Source organism: Notamacropus eugenii, chromosome 1, assembly GCF_028372415.1.
Source record: "Notamacropus eugenii isolate mMacEug1 chromosome 1, mMacEug1.pri_v2, whole genome shotgun sequence".
Classification (NCBI taxonomy): domain Eukaryota; kingdom Metazoa; phylum Chordata; class Mammalia; order Diprotodontia; family Macropodidae; genus Notamacropus; species Notamacropus eugenii.
The window spans coordinates 92,030,467-92,047,164 of NC_092872.1; the positions used below are offsets into that span (position 1 = coordinate 92,030,467).

At 35.7% G+C, this 16,698-nt stretch overlaps 1 protein-coding gene across 3 annotated transcripts in view; it reads left to right on the plus strand.

Moving 5' to 3' along the window:
- Positions 1-16,698, plus strand: part of PARN (poly(A)-specific ribonuclease) — a 187,148-nt gene that overhangs the window by 74,104 nt on the left and 96,346 nt on the right. For 2 of the 3 annotated variants that reach the window (XR_011967137.1, XM_072609539.1), the window contains exon 21: positions 3,949-4,023. Coding sequence is in view for 2 of the 3 variants with exons in the window: in XM_072609539.1 (XP_072465640.1) it covers positions 3,949-4,023 (75 nt within the window). In the remaining variant the exon portion in view is untranslated. Of the gene's footprint in view, positions 1-3,948; positions 4,024-11,957; positions 12,160-16,698 lie in introns of those variants that run through there. The other variant, XM_072609548.1, reaches the window with a different exon arrangement.

The window sequence follows — 16,698 nt, forward strand, 5'->3', positions numbered from 1 at the left end:
GTTATAATGTAAACGATTTATCAGATAATTCTTTCAGAATGATCAAATGTATTTGCCTTTCTGTGTTTCTCTTGACTCTTTTGTTTACTTTTCAGATATTTTGTTGAATTCTGGGCTTTCTATAAAGATTGCTTTCAAGTCCTATTTTTTTTTTTTTAGTGAAATAGAGTACTTTGAAGCATTTCTAAACCTTGAAGAAAACTACCAGGAATGTCATCATCAAAATCCAGAGCTTCCATGTCGAACTCATATTGCAGGAAGGTTAAAAAAACATTCAAGTACCAAGGAGCCACACTCAGGATCACACAAAACTTGGCAGTTTCCATGATTAAAAGAGAGGAAAGTCTAAGATCTTGACATTCCAAATGAAAAAAGATAAAGGCTTACAACCAAGAATGACCTCTCAGGCAGACTTGAGTGTAATCTACAAGGATTTACATTTTAAAGATACACTTTTGGAAATCTACTTGTTCCAGGATGTGGTAGCTTAGGCTAGACTACATCTTCTGTAGAAATCACTAGGTTTTGGTTTTTTCTTGATTTTTCAGATTAAGTTTTGGCCTTAGTTGCTCTGTCTCCTTAGTTTAGAACCTCTATTTGGCTCTCTCTTACTGTAAAGTCTCACGGGTTCAGCCTAACCTATAAGTCTAACAGATTGCTGATGGAGCTGGTAGTTTGTCTCAGCACTCTTTAGTTATTTTGCTTCCCAGGGACTGTCATGACTCTTATCCACCTGTGGCTTGGGCATGAATTTCCTGGAATGCCTAGGGACCATACTATCTGGAGATGGGGGGATGGAGTTTCATGTGTGAAAGAATGGAGAGAACCAGTTTGGCTAGATCACAGAGTGTGGGAGGAGCAGTCATATTCAGAGAGTCTAGAAAGATAGATTGGGATCAGGTTGTAAAGGGCTTTAACAAAGTAAACTTAGAGATTTATATCTGATCTGAGAGGAAATAGGAACCAACTGGAATTGATTGAGTAGGGGAGACATGGTCAGATCTGCACTTAAGGAAAATCACTTTGACACTTACATGGAATACAGGTTGTAATAGGGAGAGACTTAAGCAGGGTAGTTAGGGAGTTGCTGCCTAGTAATTGCCTGGTAATATAGGTAAGAAGGGTTGAGGGCCTAAAGTAAGGTGATAGCTGTACAAGTACAGAGAAATGTAAGATGTGAAAGATTTTATGGAGGTAGAAATGTCAACATGTGTCAGTTAATTGGCATGTTAGATGACAGAGAATAAGGAGTCAAGGATAATACCATAGTTATGAAGCTCGTGAATAGGATAGATATGCCTTCACAACAAGCATTAGCTGTGCTGTGTAGAGAGAAGGGGTCAGATGCTGGAGATGTTGTGAGACTTAAAATGCCAACACAATTGATTTGATATGTGGAGTGAGCAACAGTGAGTAGTTGAAGATGATGCCAAATTTATAAACCTGGAGACTGGAAGAACTATTGGGCCTTTGAAAATAGGGAAATTTCAAAGAGGGGAAGGTTTTGGGTTCTTAGCTGAGAGGAGGGAGGGAGGGAGAGCCATGGGAAGTTTGAGAAGGAATGAAAAGGTTTGAAAGAGCCACTGTGGAGAGAGGGGTAATGAATTAATTAGGAAGCTATAGAAGGATTGCCTTGTAGCAGTAAGAGCCGACTTTACAGGTTATGTAACATAAATTTGTAATGAACTCAAGTCAGAATGGTTGTATGATTTTCTCCATCTTTGTTCAGCAGGACTTGTATAGAAGTGAATACAATGACTGGTGAGAGTAATCCATAGTTGAGGTTTGTCAGGGAACGATTGGTGATGTGATAAAGCAGCCAAGGACTCCAGAGAAGAGGATAATGTAGAGTTAAACTGGTTCACCAAGAGATCAGGGATGGGGAAAGAAGGAGAATGTAGCTAGGACGTAGGTGATGACCTGGGAGAAAGCTTAGGGGTTGAGATTGGAGATTATGGTGTGGATAGAGAACAGGGTTTGATGTTGGAATGCAGAGGGCAAGATGAAAAGCCAATAGATTGTCAACAGATAAGGGAGTTTTTGTGACTGTTGGCAAGTTTAAGACTTTGGCCATTTTCTCTACACAGCACAGCTAATGCTTGTTTTGAAGGCATCACTATTCTGTTCACAAGATCAAGGTTCATAACCGTGCTATTATCCTTGATTCCTCACTCTGCTTCATCAAACATATAAGAGGCAAGGCCCTCAGCTGAGACTTAGTAAGGGTTGTAGGCTGATTTCATAGAGAAGAGAATGTTTGGAAATGCTTCAGTGGGGATTGAAGTAGGAAATTAATTAGGAAAGGAGAACAATATTCTCTTAAGATTCCTTCCCACTTAAAATTCAGTGTTCCTGAGCTATTGTAACAACTTTCCAGCTAGTTTCCCTGACTTTTAGTCCTTATCCCCTCAAATCTATCCTACACACTTCTGTTAGATTAATAAAAAGAGTCCAGACTCAGTGACCTGGTTCTTCAAACCTCTTAGTGATCTGGACCTCTTCTGCCTACCCAAATTTTCTTTTCCCAGACCTTTTGTTTTAGTCGCTTCTAGTCTAACTATTCCTGGAACATTCATTTCCCACTCTAATTGTCTATCCTAGATATAGTTCATCCCGCTTCTTTCCTCACCCCCATCTTTGTATATAACCAGCTAGTGATAGAGACCTGAATTCAATTCTTGCCTTAGACACTAAATGTGTGGTGTTGGACCACTTGACTTTTGCCTCAGTTTCCTCATCTGTAAATAAGGATAATAATAGCACCTGCCTTCCAGGTTTGTTGTTAAGATAGCATGAAATAATATTTGTGAAGCACTTTACAAACCTTAAAGTGCTATATAAATATGTCTTGTTATCATGACTAATTATACCATCAGGACTTACCTTTCCATAACATCTTTCATCACGGGGTCCATTAACTTCATTTTTTGATAACTGTGTTTCTATATCATTATTTTTTTTTTGAGAAGGGATCTGCAGATTTTAACAGACTGGTAGAGGATTTATGACCCACCAACAGGTTAAAAACTCCTACGTCATGATCTCCTTCTCTGAACTTATGTTCACTCATCTTGCATATATTTCATTGCTTTTTACTTAACATTTTTATTTGTGTATTTTATTTATTCACAAAAGAGAATTTTAGCTGCTTGAGATCAGAAATATTCATTTTTTTTTAGGGTTCATTTAACAACTAGCAAAGTGCTTTGGGCATATTAGGTAGATGTTTGTTATTGAATAACTAGTTTTACTTTGAGCCTTTCTCCTTGCTTCTATCTCTCCTTCAGCTCTCTGCTTATGTGTGTCTGTTTTTGCCGTTAGCTGCATTTCTGTGCCTGTGAGAAGGTCGGTCTCTTTATCTTTTCGTCCTTTGTTTTTTTCCCTCTTCCACATTTTCTATCTGCCATTCCTTTCTACTCCCTTCCTTCTTCATTTCTAACTGCCTCTTTTAACTGGATTTAATGTAGAATCAAATATATATTTTTATTTATTATGAATAATTGATTAGTTTTTATATCCCCTATTTTTATTTTGAAAAGGACATCTTCCTCAAAAAGTGAAAGTTGCTTTTTTATTTACTTAGGTAATCTTTGATTTTTCTTTATGTCAGAGACTTTGAGATAATGTTTCTTCAGTATGGTGTAGGTGTAGGGAATGACCATTAAGTTGGGTTTTTTTCCTTCTTAAAATAAATTTATATTAAGAAATTGGTTTTTTTCTTTCATGCAAAAATGAAATACACAAAAGTATTCTGATTGAGAGCTCTTACCACTTGATGTTTTAGGTAGCAATATAATAATGCCAATACTGAGAATCTATTCAGAAGTTTGTGTTGGTGCTTAATTATCTTTTTTAGGCATACAGAAGAGAAGTAGTTCAGATATGTAGATCAGATTGGAGAGTATCATGAACTCAGATATTCACTTGAATTATATTTCATTGCTGCAGGTAACATTCAAGTATCTTGGATTGATGATACATCAGCATTTGTCTCTCTGAGTCAGCCTGAACAAGTGCAGATTGGTAAGTCTCAGCGGCTTTTGTTCTTCTCTAATCTGATTATTATATCATGTGTATACATTACCCCAAGAACCTAAGAAAAATACAGTAACTGCAAAACTCTTTAGCTCTCAAAGGCTTGTCTAAATACTGGTTCAAGAACATTAATGACATCAGTAGAAACTAAGTGTAGCCCTTGGACTAGAAGCCCACCTAAATTTCTTTATTCTTCTAAAATACTGAATCTTTAGAACAAAGACGTCATAAGTGGGCTTTACATTCGTTTCTGTTGCAGTCTTTTTTTCCTTGTCATTAAAAAATACAAAATGTAGCTTCATATTCATTAGTTGTACTTTACCACATCAATATAGGCTTTCGTTTGAGCATATGAAGTAATAGTTAAAGGGGCCCTAAAATTCGGACCACTGTATTGACCATCCTTTGTCTATTAGTTTCACATTTGAAAACTTTTTAAAGTTGGAAATGGCAGGATAGTCATCGCATTAAGGATATATGCAGCATTTGTTTCACAGGAAAATGTATTGAAGGTTATTTTATTTTCTTGCAAAAAATAAGCTTTTTAGAGATAGATTAAGCACAACTTCTGATCTCAAGCAATGAGACCAACTTTCCCAGTTCTTGTTTTACATTCTTTGTACGTATATATATGCAAAAAGATAATTTATTGAGGAAAATATGTAACTTTTAGTATTTATGAAACTAGATCTTCAAGAATGTCAGATACCTTGAGCTTAATAATTGAAAAGGTGTCACTTTAAGAAGGTATTTTTAGCAGTATGCCAGATTTTAATGGCAGTAAAGTGCTAGATGCTAAACTTACATAACCTTAAGAGTATAATTATATTATGTGAATATGAACATTTTTAGTTATATATTCTCTGATGACATCTGGGTCATAGTAAATACAACTAAGGCCTCAAAGCCAGGAAATCCTAGATTCAAGTCCTCTTTCTATCACATACTAGTAATGTGTCTCCTGGACAAGTCGCTTAAATTCTCAGTGCTGTAGGCAATTCTCTGATATTACAACTTGCAAAGAAGGTGTTAGTGTATTACCAGTATTAGTGGAGGGAGTTTCAAAGTAATATAGTCTCTATCCCTTTACCTATTTTCTGATACACATATCCTCATTTCACCTTTTATTCATCCATCAGAAAGTTTAGTAATCCCATCTGCCTGTGTCCCTGATGTTATTCAGTTGCTCAAGATTTAAAGAGGGCTCTAAAATGAATTCAGAGTATATGTAATATTAGAGTAAGAAAAAACAAGGAAGGGTTGGTGGTGCAGGGAGTAAAAAAGGTGTTGCTGTGGATTTGTTGTTACGTGTAAATTTTTTTCATGATTCTAGACTAATAAATAGCAAAGTCACACACATAATAAAAGGCAGAGCCTTGATTTACACCAGATTCTTGCAGCGCCCAATCCAGCAGCCCTGTCACTGTGGTCAAGCTGCCTCCTATGTTTCAGAGTTCAGGATCTAAGAATTAGAAAGGCCATGGAGAAGAGTGAAATCTAAGGTATTGTATATTTTGTATGTTGTGTACATATTTTTTGTGTACACATGTATATCGAAACCCCCAGGCATGAAGCTAAGAGGCAGGATATAGTGAAGTGTCACAAGCCAGGCTCCGTATTCTTTGAAAAAATGAAGGAGTGTGACTTGGAGATTGGTAGATGTCTATTGGAAGGATGTTAACCAGGTGACAGTGGTAAGAGTGAACCTCCAAGTAAGAAAGATTGCTAAGTGATGATCTGAAAGGTAAAAGGCATCTTATCTGATCATCCTAAGATCTTGTTTGGCAGTATTAAGTATTATGAGAGATTGTTGTTACTCATCCTTCATTCTTGAAGAGGACCAGTGACATCAGGGTGATGTTTTGACTTGCAAGCGAATTGGATTTAAGTGTGGCACAGCAGTCATCAACCTGAGTTTCTCCTCCAGAGTCATCAGAGTTCATTGGCAGGACACTGGTCAAGGTGACTGGCAACGGCCCCAGATGCAGTGGGAGACCTTGGCCTTTTGAAGCTAAGGTCTTTCCCAGGTCTCAGTTTGTCTAAGGCAATGCCTAATTAGTAGGTAAAGGCTGGGTAAGAATTGAGGCAAAAGATGGCCTGGTTTGCCTTCACAAAAGAATCAGTCTGGGAGGTAAAGACCCTCATAGCTTCATTAAGAGAGAAAATGGTGTTGTAGAAAGTATACTAGACAAGGACAAGTCATCACCTCTCTAGATCTGAGTTTTGTCATCAGTAAAATGATTTGGGGATAGGACAAGCTATCTTTCCAAGGCTCTTTCCAGTTGTAAAATTCTGTTTTCTTCATTTTTAGAGATGAGAAAACTAAACTCAGGGAATTTGAGTAACACTTGCTCAAAGGCACAAAGCTAATAAATTGAGAAGCCAGAGGATAAGCCCAAGGCTGACTTCAATTTCAGTATTTTCTGTAGAGCAAGATTTAGTATGTCTGATCCATCTTAGAGACGATTCAGTCTGTAATATCTAATAAAATTTCAGTGATAGGTAGTGTCCCTTTAGGAATGAGACCTCTGAGGATAATATAGGGATTTTCCAGAGTGTTAATTTAAAATGTAAACATGATTCCTTGTTTAAATACATTAGCTGTAGAAAATACTTTTAAAGAAAATCTTCAATGCTGAATTTTTATCACTCTATCCATTATAAGAAGGGGTGTTTTTTTGTTCGTTTGTTTTTTAGCTGTACCCACCAAGCAAATTATCTCACTCCTAATTTAAGTGAGGAAACTACACTTTAAGATGAGACAGTGCTAGGTATCTGAATGGATTCTATAGACAATAAATGAAAAATCTTTAGTGTTCTTTAAATTTTTTTGTTGCTACTCATTTTTAATACAACTCCATTCTCCATAAAATGCATTCCCAGAAAAGTTAAACAGAACCACTTACTAAGTGTGTTTGCAACTGCTCCCATATCTTTAAAGTCTTTTTTAGTAAAAGAAAAAAATTCCTTACATAAGTGATTGTCTCTATAGAACGTTTGCTAATAGAATCTAAATGTCATTGTAATCTCTTTTCTTATGTCTTGGGGTACTTTTAACATAAAAAAATCCTATTTAGCCATGTGTGGTTTGGAGTTGGAAAGACCTTTTTTTTAGGCTGAGAGTCATTGCTAGTGTTTTTGGTCTTTTGCCATAACTTTAGAAATTGTTCCGTTATTTCATTAGGAGATTGTGAGAATTTGGATTTTGATAGTGATAATCCTTATGAGAAGAGGGATAAAGACCTATGTTGTCCTTAATGTGCTGCAAATGTTAATTTAAATTACTTAGTCACTATAGTGAAAACATGGGCAGTTATTCACTCAGTACTGTAATGTTGGAGAAATCATTAGATACCTATTTATGTAGTAATTTGTAGAGGCATCTTTAGTTCATTTTTAAGCATTTTTTACTTATGTTTAAGGAATTTTTAAAGCTTGAATTTTTTTTTTGTTAATGGCTCATTACAGATTTGAAATTTGAACAGTGTTTTATGTTTTATGATTTGAAAAGTATACATTTTAACGACAAACATCTAATGTTCCTTTCTGAAACTTAAATTTTAACAATTTCTAATGGGAAATGTTCACTGTTCTAAAATTAGTTAAATTGTTCTGTGTCATTCATTTCAATATTCTTGTTCTTGTAGAAAGATAATAAGTGTGTAGAATGACTTTATGCGACAGTTGTGGCTGCCTAGAGGTGGCATGCACTTATATTTACTTTTCAAGCAAGAAGTTTAGAACCAATTCACAAAGTTTAGTCCTTGAAACCATGAGAAAGTTTATTCAGCTTTACTGTTTGAAGACTTGTTTTTGTGGCTTCTTTTCTCCTCATCTCATAAATATTTTTACTGGACTCTAGGATATGGCAAGGAAGCAGCTTTAATGCCTACATTTTTAATATTTTTCCTGTCATAATCACAAGCTTAGAATTTCATCTTAGATTTTCCTTTGGAGATCTAGAAGCCATCAGGATTTTAGAGGTTAGACTGTTGCAGTGTTAACAATTAAAAAAAATTTTTTGTTACGTATTCTAATATGACATTTAGCAAGAGCCTTTATTCTATCAGCAGCATTAAATGGGAGAAAAGAACCCAGTGATCTTTTAACTATATTAGAACTTCTTGGTCGTAATCATGGCGTTTAAATATTATCTTCTTATTCTTTCCTAAATATCATGCAGAATATTACCCCAGTGTCAGTGATTTTTTTTTTTAGACATGTCTCAAAGTGGTGACTGCAATCACCCTGACATTTATTCTGATTGCTTGAAATCAATGCTCATGTGAACACTGTAATTTAAAAACACAAATTAAGTCCTTTCCAAGGAGATGGATATTGGAAATCTGTACGGTTAAGCCACCCAAACTCTGTAGTTCCAGAAGTTATTTATCAATTTTCTTTTTCTTTCTTTCTTTTTTTCCTTCTTTTTTTCTTCCTTCCTTCCTTCCTTCCTTCCTTCCTTCCTTCCTTCCTTCCTTCCTTCCTTCCTTCCTTCCTTCCTTCCTTTCACTTTTAACATTCATTTTCACAAAATTTTGGGTTCCAAATTTTCTCCCCTTTTGTCACCTCCCCCCACCCCAATTTATCAATTTTCTTAAGAACTTGTTTAAAATTATTTAGTATTTGGAGCTGGAAGGGACTTTAGAGATCATCTAGTCTAGAGTGGAGAACCTGTGGCTTTCTAGGTCCTTGGGTGTGCAGCCTTTTCACTGAATCCAAGTTTTATAGAACAAATGATTTTATTAAGGGGATTTGTTCTGTGAAATTTGAATTCAGTCAAAGGGCTGGACTTAAGGACCTACAGGGCCACATGTGGCCTCAAGGCCATAGGTTCCCCACTCCTGAGCTAGTCTTGTTCCCTAATTTTACAGATAGCAAGACTGAGATCCCAAGAGGTAAAGTGATTTATCCAGGCTCATGTACACACAGGTACTCAGGAGCAGAGTAGAGTGGTTCAGCCCCAGCCCCAGTGTGGCAGAACTTATGGCACCAGCAGGGGCAGCAGCAGGCTGTTTCTGGACCTCTAGGCCCACACATTGTGGGGTGATCAAGAGTCTAACAGTACACCCTCACCCCCATCCCCACACTGGAAGCAGAGAAATACCTTGACAAAGCTCAAAAATCAAGTAAATGGCTGGGGAAGTGAAAACTGGAAAAAGAATTAGATTATAGAATTTTACGTTGGTGACAAGGAAGACCAAAATATACAAACAGAAGAAGACAATAAAGTCAAAGCTCCTGCATCCAAAGCCTCCAAGAAAAATATGCATTGATCTCAGGCTGTGGATGAGCTCAAAAAGGATTTTGAAAATCAAATAAGAGAAGTAAAGGGAAAACTGGGAAGAGAAATGAGAGTGAAGCAAGAAAATCATGAAAAATGAGTCAACTGCTTGCTAAAGGGGACCCAAAAAATGTTGAAGAAAAATAACACCTTAAAAAATAGACTAACCCAAATGGCAAAAGAGACCCAAAAAGCCTATGAGGAGAAGAATGCCTTACAAAGCAGAATTGGCCAGATGGAAGAGGAGGTCCAAAAACTCACTGAAGAAAATAATTCCTTAAAGATTAGAATGGAGCAGATGGAAGCTAATGACTTTATGAAAAATCAAGAAATTATAAAACAAAACCAAAGGAATGAAAAAATAGCAAATAACTGTAAAATATCTCATTGGAGAAATATCTGTGCTTGAGAAAGAAAACAATCTAATTCTAATTTACTTTCTTTAAGCAATTAACATTTAGAGTAATGTTAAGAAAACTCACTTAGAACAAAGATGATGTCAAGATGAGGTCTTAGGAAAGTGATACTTTTTGTGATTAGTGTAAATCAGCACATGCTTGTTTATTCACTGAAGAAAGTTCAGAAAATCCACAACTAAGTACGAAACCCATAAATAACTATTTCTCATTTGCATGCAGAGGTCCTTGAACAGTAATGTAGTATTGACTTCTCTCAGAAAATTACAAAGATAAGTAATAGACATTTTAAATTATGACTTTACACCTCTTTTGTAAGGACAGCTGCAGTAATCAGGAATGTCTTTGTTCTACCAGATGCTTTTCCTGTTTAAGTTGTATATAAATTTCTGAATTTCCTATCCTTTTACCACTGGGCATTATATATTTATGTTAAACATGATGCATTTTCCTTAAGAAAAGTAAATGTTAAATGAGATGCTGGTACAAATACATACTGCATGTTTATATGATTACAAAGGATAGTATGGAGGAGTAAAAAGAAATAGCACTGGATTTGGAGTGAGGGAACTGGTTTGAATCTTGACTTTATTTAACTTCTAGGACTGTGGGCCAGTCACATGACCTTTCTGGGTCTGATTTCATCGATAAAATGAGGGGAGTTGGACTCCATCAAGTGTTCTTAACCCGGAGTCTGAGATAAAAAACCCCACAACATTTTGATAACTTACTTGGTCTCCTTTATAATCCATATATTTTATATATTATGTGTTTAAAAACATTCTAAGAAGAGATCCATAGCCTTCACTATTCTGCACAAGGGGCCTGTGTCACAAAACTTCTGGCGTAGATCATCTTTAAGGTCTCTTTATGGTCCCATAAGACATCCTCAAATCTGGACTGATTTTTCCTCTCACCTTTTTCCCTTCTTCTAAACTTTACCATTTCTGTCAAAGGCATCACTATCAGACTCCTAGGTTTGTAACCTCAGCATAATCTTCACTCTCCTTCACTCCACATATCTAATCAGTTGCCAAATCTTGCCATTTCTGCATCTACAACATCTTTAAATTCACACAGCTACAATCTTAGTTTTAAGTCCTTATTCTGCCTAAATTATTGCAAGCCTCCTAATTGACCTCCCTACTTTATCTTTCACCATTCTGGTCTATACTTTATGCCAAAGTGTTTTGATTCTAGCACAGATCTGCCTGCTAACTCCCCTATTTAATCAATTCCAGTAGCTTCCTCTTTTCTCTAGAATCAAATATAAACTCCTCAGTTTGGCTTCTAAAACCCTATACAACCTGGTTTCAACCTGTTGCCAGCCTCATTGGACATCATTCCCACTCCTCTACTCTGGTCTCTCTTTATTACATATAACACTCAATCTCTCTTTCATCCCTGCCTTTGCACAATATATCCCTTATATCTAGGATGTATTCTCTCCTTTACTCTGCTTTATAGAATTCCTTTCTTTTTTCAGGATGTAATTCAAACACCATCTCCTGCATAAAGCCTTTTTTTTCCTGATTACGTGGATTGTTAGTGCCTTAACTCCCAAACTACCTTGTATTTAAATACTTTGTGTTTATTTGTCATTATTATCTTTTTATTTATGCATCCACCATTAGAATGAAGCTCTTTAAGAGTAGGGATTTGTTACATTCTTTGGATTTGTATTGCCAGCACCTATGTGTGTGTGTTCATCCTTTGTTGGCAAAGAAGACCATGCCATCAGAGAAATAACGACATGACTTGCACTTGACTTTGTTTTGAGTGAGGGAGGGCTGTGCAGGTCACCAGCCTCACTTCTCCTCCAGAGCCATCTGAATCCAGTGACCAGATATTCATCAGGATGACTGGAGATGACCCAGGATGAGGCAGTTGGGGCTAAGTGACTTGCCTAAGGTCACACAGCTAGTGAGTGTCAAATGTCTGAAGTGAGATTTGAAATCAGGTCCTCCTGACTCCTGCACTGGTGCTCTATCCACTGCACCACCTAGCTGCCCCTAGCACAATGCTGGATGCATAGTTGGTACTTAATAAATACTGGTTACCACTTAATTTATGGTTAGTGAGCTCAGTGTTATAGAAGTAAATTAAATATCTTTGATTTTTTTAAAAAACATGATCAGCATAATATTTTAGTAATGTTATTAACATTTACTTTTAATTATTGGGTGTTTTTTCAAAACCTTGTTATACTTATATTGTTATAGCAATGCTTTTGTCTGAGGATGGTGAGTTTAAAGAGAAGAAAGTGAAGAATTACCAGTTGGTGGTAGACAAGTTTATTGTTGTTGTTGCACGGTAGTTGACCAACTCTTTATGGTCCCATTTGGGATTTTCTTGGCAAAGAGACTGCAGTGGTTTGCCGTTTTCTTCTCCAGCTCCTTTTACAGATGAGGAAACTGAGGCAAATAGGGGTAAGTAACTTGCTCTGGGTGACACAGCTAGTAAATGTCTCAGGCCAGATTTAAACTCAGGTCTTTCTGACTCCAGACCTGGTACTCTATCCACTTAAACACTTAAAGTTTTGATAAGTTTATAGTTTTTATTAAAAGTTTATCTTGTTTAAAGTCTTGACTTCTTTCATTCCCTATATCCATTTACTGGTTCTGCCAAAAGCTTCGTATGAAATAATTTTTGGAATTGTTCATTTTTATTAAAACTACATAAGCATCATTGTGTTTAGTATAGTGCCATGCATGCAGTGAATATGTAATATTTCATAATACCAGGGATAGAAATTTAAGGCACAGAGATCATCATATTTCATAAAGCCAGTGAGATATTCAGTGTCAGAATTAAAATGAAAAGTTCAAGTTTCCTGACTTGTTCGTGAATTTCTCTCTAATGCAGTTTATTCGTATTCCCAGCATTGGTTATTTAAATGTATCATGGTTGGTCACTGGCCATTGCACCAAATTCAACAGTAAACCAATTGAAAGAACAGTTTAGTTGAAGATAAATATTTGAATATAATTTTTTAATTGACACGTCTAGCTTTAAAATGAGTAATTTATTAGAATGTAGCCTCTTACTAACAATAAAATAAATGTGATTGTAGTGTATTTGAAATTTAAGTGAATGCCTTTGGTGTATGTTATTGTATAAATTACCTTATGTTCAGCGTGGTACCCTGACTAATAAAAATGTGTGATACTTTAAAAAGTAGCCTGATGAGTAGCAGAATTCAGTAGACTTAATCCAGTAAAACCTCAAATCATAGTTTACTTGTTCTGTCTTCTATTCTTACAGCTTTAGTTTAATTTCAGGGATCATTTTTCTATGCCTTACATTTCTCGACTTGTTTTCTGACTAAACTTTTAAAATTAGATCTCTTTAACTCCAGAAGATAAAAATTAAGCACCAAATATATCAGATTGTTTAATATCCATTCTGAAGTAGTACATTTTCCCATATGACCTTTTATTAGAAGATAAACATGATTATCCTACAAAGGACACCAAAAGTTGTTAGTAGGGTAATGAATATCAGGTCATCATTAGCATGTTGTGTCTTTAGCAGCCATTAATTGATATTGGCAATGTCTTCTGTCTATAATATGCATCAATATCTGCAGTTCAAACTATTGTATCTACCTATTAAGTATCTTGGAAGCAACTTGGGACCTCGTTGTATGAAACTCTGGGCCTAGAGTTAGGAAGACCTGAGTTCAAATCCAGCCTGAGCTGTGTGACCTTGGACAAGTCACTTGACCTCTATTTGCCTTAATCCGCTGGAGAAGGAAATGGTAAATGCCATGGATGGTATTGGTGTGCTGTGGTCCACAGAGTCACAAGAATTGGATAGGACTGAATGACTGAACAACAACAACTAAATATCTTACAAAATAAGTGGGATTATAAAAAATAATAGCTTAAGATAGATTAATAACAAGGTTTTTTTTTCTTATATTTCCTGATTAGTCATCTATTTCATATTTTTTCCATATTATTTTGGACACTGTAGGTGATATTATAGACAATTTTTTTTGTACTCTGTTTCCATTAACAATTGATAGGAAAATATTGGAATAGAGGAAAATTATGGTATAGGACATGGAAAATTTAAGTTGGAACTTTGCAATTGGAAAATTTTTTGTGTGCCCATAAGGTCATCAATAGTTTAGCATGAATGAATTTTTAAAATGCTATGAGCCAAGCCATGTGTTAGGCAGTGGAGATCCAAATATGATGGTAAGACAGTCCCTTGCATCAAGGAACTTACTTTTGAATTGGGGGAGAGAACACTTATGGAGGAGGTAAGGAAGCTTTGATTTGGGAACATGTACTTTAATTGTATGGGTAATAATTCAAAAATAAGTATGACTACATTGTATTAAGCCACTGAATAATAAATCAGTCTTTTTTTTTTTTTGCAATGTGAATTTACTTCTAATAATGATAATGGTAAGAAAAACGTCTTTGCTTAATTTGTAATGACACTTTTTTAAAAATTTATTTATTCTTAGTTTTCAACGTTCATTTCCACAAGATTTTGAGTTCCAAATTTTCTCCCCATCTCTCCCCATTCCAAGACATCATGTATTCTGATTGCCCCTTTCCCCAATCTGCTCTCCCCTTTATCACAACCCTCTCTTCCCTTATCACCATCTTCTCTCTTCTCTTGTAGGGAAAGATCGATTTCTGTACCCCATTACCTGTATTTCTTATTTCTCAGTTGCATGCAAAAACAATTCTCAACATTTGTTCCTAAAACTTTGATTTCCAACTTCTCTCTCTTCCTCCCCCCATACCCCCGAGAAGGTAAGCAATCCCATATAGGCTCTCTATGTGTAGTTATGCAAGACACTTCCATAATAGTTGTGTTGTGTAAGACTAACTATATTTCCCTCCATCCTATCCTGCCCCCCATTTATTCTGTTCTCTCTTCTGACTTTGTCCCTCCCTAAAAATGCTTACTTCTAATTGTTCCCTCCTCCTATTTGCCCTCCCTTTTATCATCCCCCCACATCATAAATCAGTCTTAATGAACTGTACTGCTATAAATAGCCTATATTAAACCTTTGAATAAGTTTGGATCATTTCTAAGTGGAAAAACTGGTTTATGTGCTGTTACTTTTTCTTTTTGCATTGGGTTCTATGTCATAACATCTCTTCGGGTTGTTGCAATCTTTTTATTTCTTAACTGTTTAGCTAGACATATTGCAGCTATCATCACCAACACATCATATTGCAGTTGTAGTCTGGGAAGAGAAGATTTTAAGTGTCTTCTGCTGGTTTCCATTTTGAAATCTATAGTATCATGTTCTTGTCTTACTGTCAATAAGATGATGTTCCCTTCCTTATTTAAATATTTTATTTAAAGCCAATATTTATTTAATGTAAATCCTTAAAAAGATATGTGTAATTGATTTTCCTAAAAAAAATTTTGATGAGCTATTTCCAAATTATATCTCCAAAGGACTTCCAAAGATACTTAAAAATGTTTGTCAGATGTAATTGGATGAATTGACCAGCCTGCCAATTAACTTTCTGCCAAAAGAAATGCCAAAAAAGGAGGCTGCTTTTGGAAAGCTTGCCCATCTCTATATAACATTAATCCAAGTCAAAAAGAGACCTTAAAAGAAAGATAGTATTTGAAGTATAATTTTCTATGCATATCTAATGACATTACCTCAAAGATTTACAGTTGAAGCATTTAAAAAAAACAAAACAGAAGACTTAGTTCTTTTCTACAGCTGCTTTTTCAACTGTATTATTACTGTGAAGGAAAAAGGCCAAATGGGATTTATTTGGGAACTAGCCATTTCCTATAAAATGCTAAATAACATACAGAATTGATTGTTGTCTGCTAAGCATATGTGACTTTTTTTTTTTTTTTTACTTTTTCATACTTAAGGAAATTGGGCAGCTAGATGGTGCAGTGGATAGAGCACTGGGCCTGGAGTTCAGAGCCATCTTCAGACACTTACTAGCTCTGTGACCCAGGGCAAGTCACTTAACCCTGTTTACCTCAGTTTTCTTCATCTGTAAAATGAGCTGAAAGAGGAAATGGCAAACCACTCCAGCAACTTTGCAGAGAAAACCCCAAATGGGTGACACACTGGAAACAACTGATCAACAGCTTATGGAAATTGCCCCATGATTAAAAAAGAATTTGTAACAAAAAAGACTCGACCTGTTGAATTAATTCGTTTAGTAAATATTAGAGTGTTTTGCGTATAGCATCTTGCAGGCACTTTGGAAACTATTAATTATATATCTTTGTACTTGAGGAGCTTATATTTTAGTCTGAAAGAAAAGATACACGTTTTAAATAATGATACCGTGTAATTTGTAATGTAACATGTCATCAGGTGCCAATACTTAGTTCAAAAGAAGTGAAGTCTGATGGTCAAGAAGACTTTTTGAAGGGTGTAGGATTTGAGCAGATTTTTTACTGACAGTAATATTTCAGCAAATAGGTTAGGGGATAATATGAGTAAAGATAGGGATGTGTAGAATATATGTAATTGACCACTTAGGGGAAGAAGGTTTATGTAAGGTAATAGTAGAAAAAAAAATTGGAAAGGTACTTCTGATTCTAGACCATGGAGTGCTTATCCAAGGATTTGGGGTATATTATGTGACCGGTGGGGAACCATTGAAAATTTTTGAGCAAGTAAATGATATGACAAAAGTATTGTTTTAGGAAGTGTGGTAGTGTTCTACAAAGTCTATGGAGGAAAGAAACTGGAGGCAGGGAGATGAGAATATTACAAAAGTTTTCACTTTTGTCCTTTATGTGATTGTTGGGATTATAAAATCAGACGAGTCAAGTGCTTTGAAAATTTTGAACCAATATCTAAATATTAGCTCTTAGACATTGTCATTGTAGTCAGAAGACAAACAGACTTGAATTCTAGTCTCAATTCTGACACTTCCTGCCATGTGACCTTGATCTAGGCACTTAACACCTCCAAGCCCTAATTTCCTCATTTGTTGAAAGTGA